This window comes from Hyperoodon ampullatus, assembly GCF_949752795.1.
Source record: "Hyperoodon ampullatus genome assembly, chromosome: 18".
NCBI lineage: Eukaryota > Metazoa > Chordata > Mammalia > Artiodactyla > Ziphiidae > Hyperoodon > Hyperoodon ampullatus.
Window position 1 is genome coordinate 53,953,668 of NC_136931.1, and position 17,713 is coordinate 53,971,380.

Genomic DNA, 17,713 nt, shown 5'->3' on the forward strand with positions numbered 1-17,713 from the left:
GAGCCTGTGCTCCGCAACAAGAGAAGCCACCGCAATGAGAAGCCCGCACACCGCAACGGAGAATAGCCCCCGCTCGCCACAACTAGAGAAAGCCCAAGTGCAGCAACGAAGACCCAACGCAGCCAAAAATAAATAAAATAAAATAAAATAAAATATTCTAAAAATAAATGAAAAATAAATTCAAGCGATACAATATTTCTCTGGCAAGACTGCTATAAAAGTTTCTAAACTTCCTCAATTTTTTTTTCAGTATTATGTTTTTTTTTATTGTGGTAAAGTACCCATAACACAAAATGTACCATTTTAACCATCTTAAAAAGTACAATTCAGTGACATTTAGTACATTCACGATGTTGTACAACCACCGCCGCTATCTAGTTCCAGGACATTTTCATCACCCCAAAAGGAAACCCCATACCCATTAAGCAGTCGTTTGACCTATTTTTAACTCTCACAGACACCCCTTCAAATGAAACATAATGTCTGGTGGGAAGAAGTCAAAACAATGGAGAAAAGTGTTGTTTTCAAACCGCATTTGCCCAGATGCCAAAGACCACTACAATAGCTACAATAACAACGGCAGTAACAGTAACACGTATTGTGGGCTTTACTCCAGGCCCTGTGCTAAATTGCTTTTCGGGGAAATCATTTAATCCTCAGCACAGCCTTGTAAGTTAAGTATTAGATTATGATCACCATTCCACGCAAAAGGAAACCAAAGCAAACTCATCAGCCCAACAGTGATCTGAGCTAAGAAGATAAAAAGATAGACCAGGGACTTCCCTGGTGGTCCAGTGGTTAGGACTCTGGGCTTCCACTGCAGGGGGCACGGGTTCCATGGCTGGTCAGGGAACTAAGATCCCGCAAGCAGCGAGGCATAGCCAAAAAAAAAAAACCTTGGAACCCTCACAAACCCAGCTCCACCTGCAGGCTGAGCTTTCTCCTGGGGCTGGTGATGGCCCTCTCCGGACCTTGATTCCAGCCTGTGTAGAAGGGCTCTAATAATAGCAGCCTGGAGCGGGAGGGTGCAATTCACGAGGAGGAGGACTCACTTGAGCCGCCGCTGTTGTCTTTATAGGAAGCTCATGCCTCCTCTCCTCCTCCAGCCCTCCCCAGGGGCAGATGTATTGTTTTAACCCTGAAGCCAAGTGAGAAAGGGGAACCCAGGGCTGGGGGTGAGTCTGGGGGCTTTCCCATTCACCTCCTCCCACCAGCAGAAGCACCACTTCCTTTCATGTTCACTCCTGGAAAACCCTTGAATTCTGTACCTGAGAGCAGGGGATGGCAACGAGAAGGGGGGAGGGGTGGATGGCTGGACATCCCCCCCAGCAATCAGAAGGGGAACTGAAGGCTGGAAATCACCCCAGAGGAGTCCAGGGTGGGGCCGAGACTGCTCTGTGGCCCCAGCACCTGGTAGAGTCAGCGCCCACTATTTGTTGAATGAATGAATGAATGAATGAATGACATTTTGGTGGCAGTTCCCAGGACACAGGCGGTGAAGTGAGGCTCTGCGAGGGGGCATAGGGACAGGCACAGGACTTAGGTCTGAGTTCTTGGGCCGTCCCTGGGTTCCGTACCTCCCACCGCTTTATTCTCTAGCTTCTCCCCCAGCCCAGGGCCCCACCATCCACATCTTGCAACTCACCAAGCCATGCAGTTTCCGGGCACCTGTCCAGTGATGTCGCCCACAATGCAACAGTCTCCCCTTCTTCACCTCCCCTGCGGGGACCTGGCCTCCCAAGTCTGATGGGGAATCAGAAGTAAAGGGAAGCAGGGAGCTTGTCGGAGAATCCTGGGCTCCCATGAGGCAAACAGAGGGTGGCTCTTGGAGTGGACTGGGAGAGGGCAGGGCTGTCCGCTGGGGGTTTGGGGTGGGCATCCAGGGCACCCTGAATGAATGAGGATCAGAGCCAGAACCCTAACCAGAGCAGATCTGAGTGCACAGAAGCTGCTGGGAACTTTTCTGCCTTCTAAATATTTAGACAGTGAGATGGATGGGCAAAGTGAGGGCCAAAGCGAGGGCCAGACCAGGCCACCCAGGCCACCGGATATTTTGAGAGAACTGTTCTTTTTATGCTCCAGGATAATTGTTTCCTCTCCCTCTCTCCCTCCTCCCACAGCCCATCGTGGCCACCCTGAAGGAGGAGAAATAGCAGCTGACCACCCCCTGAATCCAGGGGGTCAACATTCTGGCCGGCTGGGCTCCAGGATCCATCTCTGGGCTTGTCCATCCGCAGCCACTGGTCATGTCCCTGAATTTCTGGCTGCTGCTCCCGGAAGACAGGGCAGGAGATAACGGGGCAGAGATCAGCAGAGGGAGCAGGCTGTCTCGGACCCCACTTTGGACGGTGTTCCCACGGAGCTGCTGGATGGCTGTAGGACAGGCAAGGGTGCTCCCTGACCCTCGCCCCGGGCTGACATATGCACCCAGCTCCCATCCTTCCCCCCGAGAGCAGTGGGGGCCCTTGAGCCCTTCCTCCCCGAGGCCGGCTGGGAGAGGGACGTCTGCAAGTCGTCCTGGCCAGGTCTCGGGCACAAGCCACAGAACCAGAGCTTGAGCCGCTGGAAGACAGCCTTGCGGAAAAGGATGAAGACCCAGGGATCCAGGATGGGGTTGAAGGCATTGAAACGGAAAGCGAGGAGGTCCCCCATCTCACTGCTGTCCGGGGCGATGGCCTGGGTGAAGCCGTGGATCTGAGGGCAGAGTGAGGGTGTCAAGCAGCACCCACGAGTTCTCTGCCCCCACCCCCACCCCACCCTCGGTCCCCTCCCCCCACTTGCTCACTGGCAGAAATGAGGGAGGGGTGGCCTGTTGGAAGGGAAAGGAAATAAGATAAGATGAAAACTAACAAACAAGTGCCTCCGGGGAGCAGAGGGAGAGAAAGCCCCAGGAGACAGCCAGCAAAGCCCTAGAGGGGGAGAGATGGGGCAGTAGGGCTGGGTCCCGGGGCTGTGTCTGTGTGTGTCCAGCTTCTCAGTCCTCTGTAACCCCCCAAAGGTTTGACGACCCTCAGATCTAGCCCAGCCCTTGCGTTTTACAGAAGGAGAAACCGAGGCCCAGAGCATAGACAGGATGACTGGGTGCCACAGGACCAGGGTTGGCCCTGCTGCAATTTGGGAGGGGCAGGGCAGGAGTTCCTGCAGGAAAGGGGCCAGGCCAGGAGATGCCAAGGGCAGACCCATGGGTGGGGCTGGGGAAGTGGGGAGCATGGTGGCGGGGAGATCGGACTCTGGCATCAGAGGAGCCCAGGGTGCAGACCTGCCTCTGTGTGATCATGGGCAAAAGACATCATCACCCCTCCTCTGTAAAAATGGTGACAGGGCAGAGACTTCGTCACATTTCTTGCTAAATGCTTGTGGAATAGATGCATAAGATCATTTTGGAGATTATCGGAGAAAGGATTTCTAAACCACTGAGCACAGGGTGGACAGAGAGCAATGAATGGCGGATCTTATTATCATTGTAGGGGTAGGAGAAGGTTGGTGGGGGGTGGAATTGGTAGGGTTGGGGGGCTAGAGATGTGGAAGCGGGAGACAAGGGTCAGAAGGGGTCAAATGGGACAGAAGCAAATGGGGAGACTTCTCCAGCAAGTTGGGAGTTGTTTGACCCTGGACAAAGCCTCTCATCTCTTCGGGTCTCAGTTTCCCCATCTGTGAAATGGGTACAAACGATGGAGGATGGCGCTGGGCTCTGCCTTCCTCCCCACCGCCCACCCCGATCTGCCGAGGGGACTCACCGTGAGAGGCAGGGAGCACACGGCCATGATGCCCGTCATGAGGGCCAGCAGAATCAGGTGGTCAACCTCGTCTTCGCCCGCCCGGGGGCTGGGGACCAGCGAGCCATGGTGGCGCCTCTGTTGGCGGTACATGCGGCAGAGGCTGAGGGTGACCGAGCCGTTGCAGAGGATGATGGCGGCCACCAGCAGGGCCACGAGGCTGGCGTAGGCCAGCGAGAATGCGCAGCCGCCCAGCTCGGCCGAGCGCATACGGATGAAGCACCAGCTGCCCGGGCAGTACTGCTGGTGTTGGCCCAGGCCCAGCAGGGGCAGCGAGCAGAAGACGGTGCAGAAGGCGTAGATGGCGGGCAGCGCCAGGCGGGCGCGGCGCGGCCCGTCCAGCTGGGCGTAGCGGTAGGGGTGGCTGAGCGCCAGGCAGCGCTCCACGGCCATGGCGAAGAGGATGAGCGTGGAGGCCAGGCCGAAGAAGGTCATGGCGAAGGCGAAGGCATCGCACAGCGCCGGGCGGCCCCGGGCCAGGCCCAGCAGCGAGCTGTTGCGGGCGTAGGCCGCGAACACCGCTGGACTCAGGAAGCACGTGCCCAGCAGGTCGGTGACCGCCAGCCCGGTGACCAGCACCGCGAAGGCCGAGGGGCGTGACCGTCGCCGCGCCCCCAAGATGCCCAGCGCCAGCCCGTTGCCCACCACGCCCGCCACGAACATCAGGGCGCTGGTGGCCGGGCCCACCGAGTCCCGCACGTACGTGAGGTTCCGGCACGAATCCGCCATCCCCGGCCTCCGGCGGCCGCCCGGGCCGGAGGGGTCCCCGGGGTGGGAGGTGGCGACGGAGGGGAGCCGGATCCGGCCCTGCGACGCCCACCACCGCGCTCCCTCCCCTGGGTCCTCGCTGCAGTTGGAGGTCGGGGGAAGGGAGGGTCCCAGTCAACCCACCGCAATTCTTGTTGTGCGACTGGCTGGCTATTTCTATTTCTCTCCCCTCTGTCTTCCCCAGACTCCCGGACTCTCTCTCTCTCTTTCCCCTATTTCTCTCCTTCCCTACATCTGTCTCTCCGTCTAGTCTTTTCCTCTTCAAGCCCCTGGTTCTTTCCTTCTCTGTCTCTGTCTCTTGCTGTGTCTCTGTCCCCTCCCTGGTCCACCCTCTGCCTCCCTCCCTCCCTCCCTCCCTCTCTCCCGACAGCCGTCTATTCCCTGCTCTGCGTTTCTGCTTTCCGAGCCCCTCCTCACTGCACCTCTGCGGTCTCTCTCAGCTCCTCCTCTGTCCCCCCCCACCCCCCGCTCCTTCTCGGGGTCGTGCTCGCTGGGTCCTTCTCCGAGTGTCAGCTTCTCCCTACTTCCCTCCCTCCTCCCTCCCTTCCTACTCATCTTGCCTGCTCACCCCGGCTTTTTCATTTCCTCTCTCTGCCCCACGTTCCCCGCCCTCTGCTTTCTCCAGAGGGCCCTGGCCTCCGTCCCGCCTTCCCTGGCACGCTCCCTCCGTGCCCTCTCCCCAAGACATCCATCTCCCGCCTCCCACCTCCCCCTCCCCCTCCCTGTGTCCTCTCACGGTCCCCATCACCGAGCCACCTGCCACCTCGCACACTCAGGACTCTGCCAGCTTTCTTCCCTTCCCAGCGTCGGCCCAGGTGGGGATCACCTGAGTCATCATCACCCTGGAGTTGGGAGCTTGCCAGCAAGGACCCGGGTGGGACCTGAGGGGCACAGCCGACCAGTCTGCAAGGCTGTCTGGGGTGGCTTCTGGCATCTATTCTGGGCTCAGGCCCCCTGGGGTTAGAACATTGCCCAAGGATTGAGAAATGACCAGGAAATTCCTGCCTGATGCAGTGTTTTCCAGGCACAACTGAGGTTTCTTTTCCCTGGACACAGTTCACTCCTTCCATGAGCCCTGGGGAGGGGGTGTGGGGCGAGGAGAGACTTGGCATCTGCTGGTATGGGACCGCCCCCCCCCCCGCCAGGATTTCCACTGCTCAGTATCAAAGGGAGCACCCTCCCGCCCTCTTGCCTCTCACCCTAGCACTCCCAGGCCTCAGGCCAAGCTCTGGTGACCTTGACTTCAAGGAATAATATTTTAGCCACAGACAGCCGTCCAGGGCTCCAACACTGCCGTTCCTTAATTCCTCCCACTCCTCACAAACAAATCACCAGCCGCAGAGCCGCCACCCTCCAGCCAGTGTGAGCAGCCTGTGTGTCCCAGATGCCAGCACAGCGGTCACCAGTCCCTGTTGCCACTGAGCCCATGGCTTCCCATGCAGCCTCCCAACCCATAAGGGCCAGATGGGACCTCAGAGACCTTCTCAGACACCTCTTAGCTTTCAGGGAGTCAGTTTAAGTGCAGAGATGACAAATTCAAGATCTCACTCCATTTGACTGGAGTTTCTGTCCCAATTCGACCACCTCCTTGCTATGGGATAGTCCCAGGCCAGGATGGGAAGCCAGTGGACCTCAGTTTCCTAATCTGTACAATGGGCTTCATGGGCCTGGTGGCCGATCATGGCCAGTGGCCCATCCCAGACCCTTCTTTGTAACAAGGAGAGAGCCTGTGTACATACTGTATCCCATCCAAGGCCAGGAAGGATGCTCCTGACCCCAAGGACTGGACGTTGGGCAGCTACAGACTTCCCCTCTCCGTCGCCATGCCACCCCCGCCTCCGTGACCACAATCCCCTCCCCCCTCCCCCTCCTCTATCTCCCTATCACCCATGCCCAGCTGGCACCCCCAGCTTCCTCCAGGATGGATGCCCCAGCTCCAGCCACGCCAGGGGCTCCGAGAATGACCACTCAGCCCCACTCTGAGGGTGCCTGTGTGTGTGTGTCTCCGGCCTCCTGGCCACGTGGTACCGCCCTCACTCTCTGCGATCCCTGGCAGAGCAGACGGAACTCAGGAAGTTCTATCATATTAATGAAGGATGATGCCTGGCAGACTTGCGTCCTCTCTCTGCATCAGGGATGTTGCAGGAGTGCTGGGGGAGGTGGGGGTGGAGCTCTGGTTCCTGGAACTTCCCTCCACTGGCTTCCTGCCCCCAACAGGCACTGCTGAGCGTCCAGGAAGTCCACGCTGCTCCCATGCTCAGCGGGGCCTCACACAGGCGCACCCCCAGGCCTCAGTTTCCCCACCTTTGCCGCTGGGGGCTGGGAGCCCTGGCGACCCTGGCATCAGTTCTGTGCTCCAGAGCAGGCAGGAGAGGTGGCAACTGTAACTCATTCCTAAGGAGAGGACTAAGGGTCCCTGGGGTCCATGCTTGTGTTGGACACGCTCACCCCACGACAAGGGCACAAAGCGTTCCCCTTCCACCCGGGTGCCCTGGGGTGAGAGGTCACCCCAGCTGGGCTGGGCTGGGGGTGGCGTGACTTCTGGGGGCGGGAAGAGCTGTGGGAAGGAACTGCTCTGGATGGGTGAGTCAGCGCCCTCCCCCTGCCACGAGTCAGGCCTCCCCAGAGGGACCCGGGGGCAGTGCCACAGAAGAGAGAGGACAGCCCAGAGACAACTGGAAATGGACACACAGCACTGGGAGCGGGGGAAGAGCGGGTACCTGAGAGGGGGTGTGCTAGGGACTGTGGATGTGTGAACTTCATGTGTGGACTTGTGTGACCTAAGCGAGCATCGTATCAGCATAGTGAGTGTGATGTGTGTGTGTGTGTGTGTGTGTGTGTGTGTGTGTGTGTCAGTGGAGGGCATTCTTTCCTCTAAGGTCTCTTTGTGCATCTGTGTCTACCAGTGCGTCCATGCGTGTCTGTTTATTGGGGCCCACCTGCTTCTTTATGGCTGTGTTGGCCCACGTGGGTCTCTAAGCCTCGATGTTCTTCATCAAATGGCTGCCATGCCCTTGGGATGTTGCTGGAAGGTTAGAGACGGAGTTCACCCTGCCTGCCTCTAGGAAGTCCTCAAACAGCTACCGTTGGTGTTGTTATTCATTCAGCGAACCCTAACCCTCTCACCGTGTGCCAAGGGCTGGGGGCGCAGAGGGGCTCAGGGGGCACCATCCGATGGGGGCGCGGTCCCAAGTGGCGTGCGACAAGTGATGGGAGAGGAAGGTCATAGCTGGAGCCTGGACAGGCCCTCAGCTGAGTCATTCCATCTGGGCGGGTGTCCTCAAGAGGGCAAGCACCAACCAGGCCAGGAAATGGGACCGGGATGGGCTCTTCCACACCTGCCGGCCAGCACCTCCTGCTGCCTGCCCAGGCCTGCCTGACCTAAGATGCCAGCCGGCCCTGCGCCCGACCCTCTCCTGGCTTCCTGGTTTTCTGTCCTTCTGGCCCTGCCCTGGGAGGAAGCTGGCCTCACCACGTACCCCACACACACGCCACCAGCTGCTCATGCCTGCCAGGCCCGCCTGTCACCTGTGCCCACTCACTGCTGTGAGAAGCCGCTGTGTGTCCATCCTGACCCATCCTTCCTTAGCAGGTCCCAGCCGCTCCAGCTAGAGGCCAATTTTCTCTGCCCACCGCCCTTTTCTCCACCACCAATGGGCCCTTGCCTACCTACTGGCCGCTGTTTCCCTCTCCGGCTCCTGGTGTCCCTGCTCTGTTGCTCCTTTCCCACCTTTGCCTGGGCCGTGCACCTCACCTGAGGTCCCCTCATTTCTGTCCTTCAAAGCCCCCTCTGAACCCCTCCAGTCCCTCCTGGAGTCATCCATCGACTTCTCCCACTCCATCCTCAAGCCCCAACTGACCAGGTGACATCACTTCTCCATGCCGCTCTTCCATGTCTGTAAAATGGGGGTAAACAGAGTCTTTTGGGGGCTACCGTGAGAACTAAGGGAGATGGGGCTTGTGAAACCAGACTCCCAATAATTGATGCCCATGATTCTGGCTCCTTCTGGCTCTGGGCTGTCCCACCCCTTACCCCCGTTCCCTCAGTGCCAAGCACAGGGGTGGGGTGTGGAAGGAGGACAGCTGGGTGGCGCAGCCCCCAGCCCTGGGGTTTGGGGTGAAGTGGGAGAGAACTGCTGGGCGCAAGCACTACCCCAGGCATTCGCTTCTCTGCCTCTTGGCCTGGCTCTGACTCTAGCCTGGGCCTGACCCCGGAGCTGACTTCAGAGGTGGGGGTGGCAGGAAAGAGCAGCGGGTAACCAGAAGCGGGTGCTACGGAGTCGTACCCGCTAATGAGGTTATCTGGTTTGCAGGGTGGTCACCCAGGACCTGCTCTGGCTTCTCCCTTCTGGCTTCTCCTCCCTCCCAGCCTCAGTCTGGGTGCAGGCTCACCCAGCCCCCCTCCTTCTCCAGGCAGACATTTCCTCCCACTCCCTGCCCCCCACCAGGTCAGCCAGCCCCACTTGCTTCTCCCCAGCTTCCATTCCCCGAGACCAGCTCCAAGATCCCAGGGCTCAAAGGATCTAAATCCCAACAGTCCAGGCTCAAGAAATCCTTACACTCCTGAAGTGCCGAGCTCTGGAATCCTAGCCCGACAAGGGGGCTGGACCCCAGCATCCTGGCCCGGCACTGGTCAAAGACTCCAGAAGTCCAGCCCTCCAAGTTCCTGGGATTCTAGATTCCTTTGCATTTCAGGTTCTAAGATGCAAGGATGCTGGGTCTGTGAAATTCCAGAATCCTTCTGGCAACTTCCCTCCCAGCATCCCTCCTCCCTCCACTCTCCGCCCTGAGCTCATCCTTGGCCCTTTCTGTCCCCCATCTCCCCCGGGGCTCCCACAGACATGATGCAACCAGACCGGAGCCGGCTGAGAGGTAGGAGACAGGAGGGAGATATAATTACAGCTTCTCTTGCCTCAATTCAACAGGAAGCTCAGAGTTGGGACCCAGGGGACCCTAATCCAATGTAAATAATGGAGCACTTGCCAGACGCAGGCACAGTCCCTCTCTGGGGAGGGGAGGCCTGGTGAGCCATCTTCATCCAGATCCAGGATGCAGTCTCAAGACAAGAGAGAGTGAGGAGAGGGGAGAGGTTGCAAACTCAGTGGCCCTTGGACCAACCAGGTAAAATAATTAACCAAGCCCACAGGTCACCCAGTCTGCATTTCTTTTTCTTTTTTAAAATTAATTTATTTATTGTTGGCTGCATTGGGTCTTCGCTGCTGCGCTTGGGCTTTCTCTAGTTGTGGCGAGTGGGGGCTACTCTTCGCTGCAGTGCGCGGGCTTCTCATTGCAGTGGCTCCTCTTGTTGTGGAGCACAGGCTCTAGGCTCACAGGCTTCAGTAGTTGTGGCACGTGGGCTCAGTAGTTGTGTCTCGCGGGCTCTAGAGCGCAGGTTCAGTAGTTGTGGCACATGGGCTTAGTTGCTGCTTCGCGGCACGTGGGATCTTCCTGGACCAGGGCTGGAACGCATGTCCCCTGCATTGGCAGGCGGATTCTTACCCACTGTGCCACCAGGGAAGTCCAGTCTGCATTTCTTTATTTTCAACAGAGACATGGGTTCAAGATATTTTACCTTTCTCTTCATTCCTCTGTAAGAAGCCTTCAGCACAGGCTCTGTGATAAATAGTAACTGACTCTCAGCCTCCTTAACTGGGAGACAATAAGGTATGGTGGGGACTTTGGCAAACTAGAAGGCCCAGGGCCCATCTCATAGCCTCTGGTCACTCTGCAGGGTTGGGCAGGTCTGAGGTCACCAGCCCTTCCAAATGGAAGAAGCGAGAAATATGGACTTTTATGTGAAATACTCTTATATAACTGCAGGCTATATAGGTCCTGCAGACCACCAATGTGTGAAGTGGGAAACACAGGACAGGAACCAGGGCTGTCACAGTCACCTGTGTCCCCAGAACAAAGGAAATCAGGAGGAATGCATACACTAATTTCTCTCCCATAGCCACACATCTCTCTTCTCTGGATCCCCGCGGCATGCGGGATCTTAGTTCCCCCGACGAGGGATTGAACCCGTGACCCCTGCAGTGGAAGCACAGAGTCCTAACCACAGGACTGCCAGGGAAGTTCCCTGGGTCCCCAAGTTTTATTATCACCATGTCCCAGCTCAGATGTTCCCTCCTCCAGGAAGCCCTCCCTGACCTTCAAGCTGAGTCAGGCATTCCCTCTGAATTCCCCCATCCCAGCCTTGCCCACTCTGAATCATCACTATCTGGGGACAGGTCTGTCTCTCCCACTGAATTCTGAGCCCCAGAAGCCCAGGGCCAGGACTGTCTCAGTCACGGCCGTGTCCCCAGTTTCAACCAGCACAGGGCCAGCAGTGTTTGGAAGAATGAATAAATGAACAGAGAAAAGTTCAGTGCTTAAGGAGATGGGGGCCTGTGTCAGGGACTAAGCAGATGTGGAAAAAGGGGGTGGAGTCATTCAGGGGATGAGAAAGGTGGACACTGGGGATTCTAAGAACCTCCAACTCAGGAGGGAGGAGAGAAGAGAGGCCAGCTGAGAGGTTCAGGTAGCGCTGGAGTCCAGTCTTCACCCCATTATCTCCTAGCCAACTTTGGCTCAGTTTCCTCATCTGTAAAATGGGTGTCATACAAGTAGCCAGCTGCTTTCTGAGGCTGCTGGGTCGATTAAATAAATTCAGGATCGCGGAACACTCTGTGGAGGCCAGAGCCAGGAGCGCTCATTTCCTCCCCTACCGCCTCCGCATCCACAAACCCCGCATAACCTCACGCCCCGCCAGACGCTCCACACACACTCAGAAGGGGTGAGACGGGACACCGGCTCCCCTACGGTGGCCCCAAGCTCTGCGCGTGCCTCAGTTTCCCCGAAAGCACAGGCACCACCACTGTCACCACGTTTATTGGATTCATACTTTGACAGGGGAGGGTAAGCGGTCGGGAGGGCTCAGAGCAGGACGCAAAAGAGGCGCTTGTCGCGGAAGGGGTTCTCTGCGGCGGGTACCGGCGTCACCAACGGGTCGTCTTTGGCGTGAGTCTCGCAGAAGGCCAGGAGCTCGGCCGCCGCCTGTGACACCTGCGGGCACCCGGGTGGAGATGTTCGCGCCCCGCCCCGCCCTTTGCCTGGGCCCCTCCTCGGGTCAGGCCCGCCCCTTATCAGACCCCGCCCCCTTGTCCGGACCGCTCCCATTACCCGGGCCCGCCCTTGGGCCCCGCCTTAGCTCTGGCCACGTCCCTTATTGGGCTCCGCCCCCTTGCCTAGGCCCCCTCCCCGGGTTCTGTCCGGTTCCGAAGGGGATCTCTCCACGGCTCCCGGCCCCACTCCCAACACTGAGCGGTCCAAACCCCAGCCCCGGAGCCCCCGCCTTCCTCCCCACCCCGACCCAGCACCTTCATACGGTCGATGTTCACCTCCAGCTTCAGCTGTTCCACCGTCTTACGGGCCTCCGCTATCTTGGCCATGTTGTTGGACATGGCTGCGGCGGGGACAGGGTTAAAAGCCGGCGGGAGTCGGGGCGGAGGGGCAGGCTAGGGCAAAGCTGGGTCCCCAGATAGGGATGGCGGTGGTGATGGGACCCAGTAACAGGGGCGTGCGTGGAAGGGCGCACGAAAGGGGTGCCCAGAGGAAGGTGGAGGAAGGGACTGGACAACAGAAGAAAAGGGGAGAGATGAAGATCTGCGCAGATGGGGGACCAAGAAGCCGGCCGAAAGAGGGACAGATGAACAGAGAGGAGAGGGGCAAGTGGAGGGATGGAGGGGTGCACGGATGGGGTACCTAGAGTCAGGTGGAGGGAGGAACACAGAGAGGAGAGGGAAGCCGGGAGGGAAGCACAGATGGGAGGCTGAGAGGCAGGTGGAGGGAGGGACAGAAGGTCAGGGCCACAGGTGTTGGATCAAGATCCAGGGATCCAGGTGTCTTCACCTCCCAGGGATAGAGCATGAGCCAGGAGGGGTCCCTCCCCAGGCCAATTAGCGGTTCTCCAGGGAGAAGGAGGAATTAAGATCACGGCGGGAGGGGCCCAGAGGGGGCCTCATTAGGGCCTTCGCAGCAGCTGCCCCCTCCGCCCCCCTCGGGGACCCCCCCACCCCAGCTCTGGCCACCTCAAAGGCTTCTCTTGCTCATTAGCAGCCGGAGAGAGGGCTGGAGAGGGGGGCAACCCAGCCGTGAGTGGGAGAGGGGCAGAGGAAGAGACAAAACGACAGAGGCAGAGACTGAGGCACAGGGGGAATAAAGAGACTGAGGAAGGATAGAAAGATGGAGAGATGGGAGGGACGGAGTGATGGAGGGAGCAGAGAGAGAGGGAGACCGATAGAGGGGTAAAGAAAGGGCCAGAGTGATCGGGGGAGGGAAGCACAGAGGGGACGCAGGGACCGAGGGAGGGTAGAGAAGGGGAGATGGAAGGGTTGGGGCGGGATGGAGTGATGGAGTGGGAGAGGAGAGCGAGGGGCAAATGGAGCGGGAGAGGGAGGGACAGCGAGGAGGGGGGGAGAGAGGCACAGAGGAGATAAAGGGACAGAGGAGAGGAGGGGCAGAGGGACAGAGAGAAGGAAGTGGAAGGGCAGGAGGAGAGATGGAGAGACGAAGGGGGACTGAGATGGGCACATGGAGGGACAGAGGGACAGACGGGCTGATGGAGATGCAGAAGTGTAAAGTCATTCATTCACTCACGCATCCATTCATTCCCAGGCAGAGGAACTAGCTGGCGGGGCCGAGACCGGAGCCTCCTACCTGTTGCTGCTCAGGGCTGGGATGGCGCGCGGGTGGCAGAGGCTGGGAAGCAGCGTCTGGGTCCCCCCCTCAGCCCTGCCCCGCCCCCTCTCCTGGGGCACAGTCCCTGAGGACCCGCCTCCTCCTGCCACTGCCACCACCATCCCCTTCGCCCTCGCTGCCTCGCCTCTGTCTCTCTGGGTCCTCTTGTTATGTCTGTCCGTCCCCCTCTTTGTCTTTGTGTTTCCGTGCCTCTCTCTCTCCCTCTATCTCTCTCGCAGTCTCCCCTCTCAATCTCTCTCTCTCTCTTTCTCTCTCTCTCGCACACACACACACACACACATACACACACTCACAGGTAAAGACAGTCTCTCAAGATGTGCCCCATGCTCTGCTGCATTTATTCCACAGTCACACAAATCTCTCCCGTGGGTCCCAGCCTCTCACTCCATTACATATGCCCTGCCACCCTGTCATATCCCCACCTCAGTGTCACCCCATCCCAGACGACCCCTCTCAGCAAGCGGACTCACACTCACTGTCCCTGGCAGAGAGATGCACAATATCGCGCTGTGTCACACAGCGCTGCACACGGTCTCCTGAACCAGCTGTGCTCAACACACAACCTCCCAGAGCGCCACAGTCACACAGCCTCTCAAAACGTCACACGGTCCCTCACAGTCTCTCCGAGTCTGGCCCATCCTCACTGGTGACATCTTACACAACTCAAGAGTGTCAAGTATACACACACAGCTCCGCACAGGATCGCACACAATCTGTCAAGGTGTCATGCCGAGCCTTACGCAATGTGTCACACACAGCTGTCGCCCTCACACCGCAATCTCCTGGTGTCACACACGTACACTTACACACACGAGGTTTCTCTCGTACACCCATCTGAGTGCCCAGGATGCTTGAACACTCTCGAATGCACCGTCATGACACTGGGCCAGTCTCAGTGTCCCACACGATCTGTGTTACACACAGTCCCACCCAGCTTCTCATACGTCATCAGTGTGGCTGACACATCCTCTCTCACACTCACATGGTCACTCTCTCACACCCAGCTCCCCGGCCCCCGGGGCCTCTCACACTGCTTCTCACATCATTACTTGGCGGATCACACTCACTCACTCTCGCCCTCTCTCACACACACAACTCTCCTGTCCTTACCATGTGGCAGGCACACTGTCACACACGATCTCTTGCTCACGTATGGCTTCTCGATGTCACAAACATCCCCCAAATAGTGTCTCAGGGACACCCAGCCTCACGGTGTCACACACAGTCACCTATAGGTCATCTCGGTCACCTCACATACACTGTCACACACAACGTCTCGGTGTAAAACACGATTTCACACAGTCACACCCTGTTTCTGGTTGTCACAGAAAATCTCAGAAGGTCACACAGCCACACACAACCTCTGGCGTCACGCGCGATCTCAAGCAGCACACACTCACACAGTGAGTCTCTTGGCGTCACACACTACCTCCCGGTGTCACCCACGGGCGGCCACAGTGTTCTGCTCCAGGCACACCCGTGCGGGCGCGCGCCCTCAGCCTGCGGTCCTCTCCTTACAGCCCCCTGCGGGCCACACGGGGGCGCCCGCGGCCCGCCGAGCTGTCCACCCTGCCGGCGCCAAAGCCGTAGGAGGCCGTGGAAACCCTGAGGGCAAGGCGCCCCCGCTGTCCGGCTAGGCATGCAGACGCGGGAAAGAGACACAGAAAGGTGGAGGCAGCTAGAGGGAGATCATTGAAGATGGACTGGGACACAGAAATTCAGAGAGGGAGAGAGAGACGCAGGGAGAGACAGAGGCAGAGAGAGATAGGGACTCAGAGACGGGAATTTGGAGAGATAGAGAAGTAGGGACAAAGAGTGACAGAGACAGGCAGAGGGTTGCAGAGAGAGACAGACATAGAGACGTACAGGGTACAGGAGAGACACACAGAAAAGTACAGAGACAGAAATAGTGACCGAGAAACACAGACACCCAGAGACACAAAACAGAGCGGGGTAGAGAGACAGACAACTCAGACCGCGCCCTCCGCAGGGGACCTGAAGGCGGAGGCGCGTCCGAGGGACCTGACCTCGGGGCCTGACCTCCGGGCAGCCAAAGGGGCGTGGTGGTTCGGGGCGGGGTTTATAAGGGGAGTGTTCGGGGGGCGGGTCGGTAGGGGCGCGGCCTGGCTGCGGCGTGTCGCCCGAGTGGGCTGCGGGAGGGGCTGAGGCAGAGCCCGGGGAAGAGGTGGAGGTGGGGGAGAGCCTCGTCTCTACTGCACCCAGCCCATCCCAATTCGGTTTTTACCGCTTGAACAGGGAAACGAGACCTGCCGGGAGGGGATACGGGCCGGGGTCCCTGGTAGCGATTTGATAGGGGGGTATCGGACTCTAGCTCCCCTCCCTCCTACCCCGCGGGAGCAACGGGGCCAGGTGGGGGAGGGGAACCAGGCTCACATCTGGAAAGCATCAGGCGCGCCGGACGTGCCAGGGCCCCGGGCCCGGCTGCGGAAGAGCGGAGGGGAGTTAGGGCGCCCCCGTCCCCCTCCCTTAGCGGGGTCGGCCGGCGCCGGGGAGGGGCCTGGGCGTACGCCGAACTTCGGCGCCTTCCGCAGCTGGTTTCCATCAGCAGTTTTGGCCCGGGCAGCCCCCGAGGAGGAAACGCAGCTTAGAGCAGGGAAAGACAGGGTGACAACCCAGTCTCCCCTCCCTCTCTCCGACGGCAGCCAGAGGCTGGGGGCGGGGGAGACGGACAGGGGGACACTGAACGGAGGGTAACCTCTATTTCTCTTCCCAGTTGCGGACCTTTCCACCCTACGCATAACCTTAGTTTCCAGATGTGCAATCCTGCCCTGTGTTACACAGGAATTTCCCAGCCTCATGACAGTGGTATTACTAGCCCCATTTTCTGGAGGGAGAAACTGAGACCCTGGATTCGGATTCAGTTCTGACTTTAATTATTCAAGAAACATGCAGTGGGACTTCCCTGGCCGTCCAGTGGTTAAGACCCAGCGTTTCCAACGCAAGGGGCACGGGTTCGATCCCTGGTCGGGGAACTAGAATCCCGCACGCTGCCTGGCACTGCCAAAAAAATATTTAAGAAAGAAAGAAAAGAAAAGAAAGAAACGTGCAGTGAACGCCAACACTAATTCTAGTATCGAATACCCAATCCCTACTGAACACTGCCACCCGGATGTCTAGAGTATCTCAAATTCAGTGGTCCAAAACTGAGCTCCTAATTCCACCCGCCAAACTCCTACCACAGTCTTACCCATCTCAGTTGATAGTAAATCTCTGGGGTCAATCTTGACTCCCCTCCTCTTCTCACACCCCACAACTGATCTAGCAACAGATCCAATTAACTCCATCTTCAAAGTCTGTCCACAATCCAGTCACTTTTCACCTCCTCTGCTGCCCCCACTCTGGTCCAGGCACCATGCTCTCCAGCTTGGACTATTATAGTCTCTGCTTACTGGATTTCCAGCTTCTAACTCTGTCTCCCTCAGCCTGTTCCTCACAGAGCAGCCAGAGGGACTCTAACAAAGTCCCCAGATAATAATAGCAAGGGTTAGTGAGAATGGCGAAACTGGAACCCTCATACATTGCTGTGGGAATATAAAATGATGCTGCCATTTTAGAAAACAGTCTGGCAGTTCCTCAAAAGATTACAGAGTTACCAGATGACCCAGCAATTCCATTCTTAGGTATCTACCTAAGAGAAATGAAAGCATATGTTCACACACAAACTTGTACATGAATGTTCATAGCAGCATTATTCACAATAGCCCCAAAGTGGAAACAACCCAAATATCCATCAACTGATGAATGGATAAACTAAATGTGGTACATCCAAACAGTGGACTATCATTTGACAATAAAAAGAAATGAAGTACTGACACATGCTACAACATGCATGAACTTTGAAAACATTATGCTAAGTGAAAGACGCAGTTACAAAAGACCACATATTGCAGGATTCCATTTATATGTCCAGAACAGGCAACTCTACAGAGACAAAAGTAGATTAGTGGTTGCCAGGGGCTGGGGAGACTGGAGGATGACAAGTAAGGGGTGCAGAGCTTCTACTTGGGATGATGGAAATTTTCTGAAATTTACTGTGGTGATAGTATAGTCACAGCACAACTCTGTGACTAGAATAAAAGCCATTGATAAGACATTGATAAAAGACATTGAAGAAGACATAAATAAATGGAAAGACATCCCGTGTTCATGGACTGGAAGAATTAATATTGTTAAAATGTCCATACTACCCAAAGCAATCTACAGATTCAACGCAATCTCTATCAAATTTCCAATGGCATTTTTCACAGAAATAGAACAAACAATTCTAAAATGTGTGTGAAATCACAAAAGACCCTGAATAGCCAAAGCAATCTTGAGAAAGAAATACAAAGCTGGAGGCATCATGTACCCTAGTTTCAAACTATATTACAAAGGTATAGTAATTAAAACAATATGGACCCAGCAATCCC

At 57.3% G+C, this 17,713-nt stretch overlaps 2 protein-coding genes across 3 annotated transcripts; both read right to left on the minus strand.

The window, feature by feature from the left end:
- Positions 1-2,307: 2,307 nt before the first annotated feature.
- Positions 2,308-4,505, minus strand: PTGIR (prostaglandin I2 receptor; the record flags this gene model as incomplete). Its single annotated transcript, XM_079724002.1, has 2 exons — positions 2,308-2,694; positions 3,738-4,505. The coding sequence occupies 2 exons, from the start codon at positions 4,503-4,505 to the stop codon at positions 2,308-2,310; spliced, it is 1,155 nt and encodes a 384-aa protein (XP_079580128.1).
- Positions 4,506-11,441: 6,936 nt separating this feature from the next.
- GNG8 (G protein subunit gamma 8) lies at positions 11,442-13,303 on the minus strand. 2 transcript variants are annotated; one of them, XM_079724235.1, is made up of 3 exons: positions 13,242-13,303; positions 11,903-11,988; positions 11,442-11,588 (listed from the first exon to the last, which is right to left on the minus strand). In XM_079724235.1, the coding sequence occupies exons 2-3, from the start codon at positions 11,984-11,986 to the stop codon at positions 11,460-11,462; spliced, it is 213 nt and encodes a 70-aa protein (XP_079580361.1). In that variant the 5' UTR covers positions 11,987-11,988; positions 13,242-13,303; the 3' UTR covers positions 11,442-11,459. The 2 variants fall into 2 exon arrangements, with proteins under 2 accessions (XP_079580361.1, XP_079580362.1); XM_079724236.1 differs by lacking the exon at positions 13,242-13,303 and having other exon boundaries at positions 11,903-12,020.
- Between the last annotated feature and the right edge of the window lie 4,410 nt (positions 13,304-17,713).

Excerpts from the sequence above, each read along its gene's own strand:
- GNG8 (XM_079724235.1), bottom strand. The coding sequence starts at position 11,986 with ATGTCCAACAACATGGCCAAGATAGCGGAGGCCCGTAAGACGGTGGAA. Across the intron at positions 11,589-11,902 it reads TGAACATCGACCGTATGAAG|GTGTCACAGGCGGCGGCCGA; the intron begins GTGCTGGGTCGG and ends GGGTGCCCGCAG.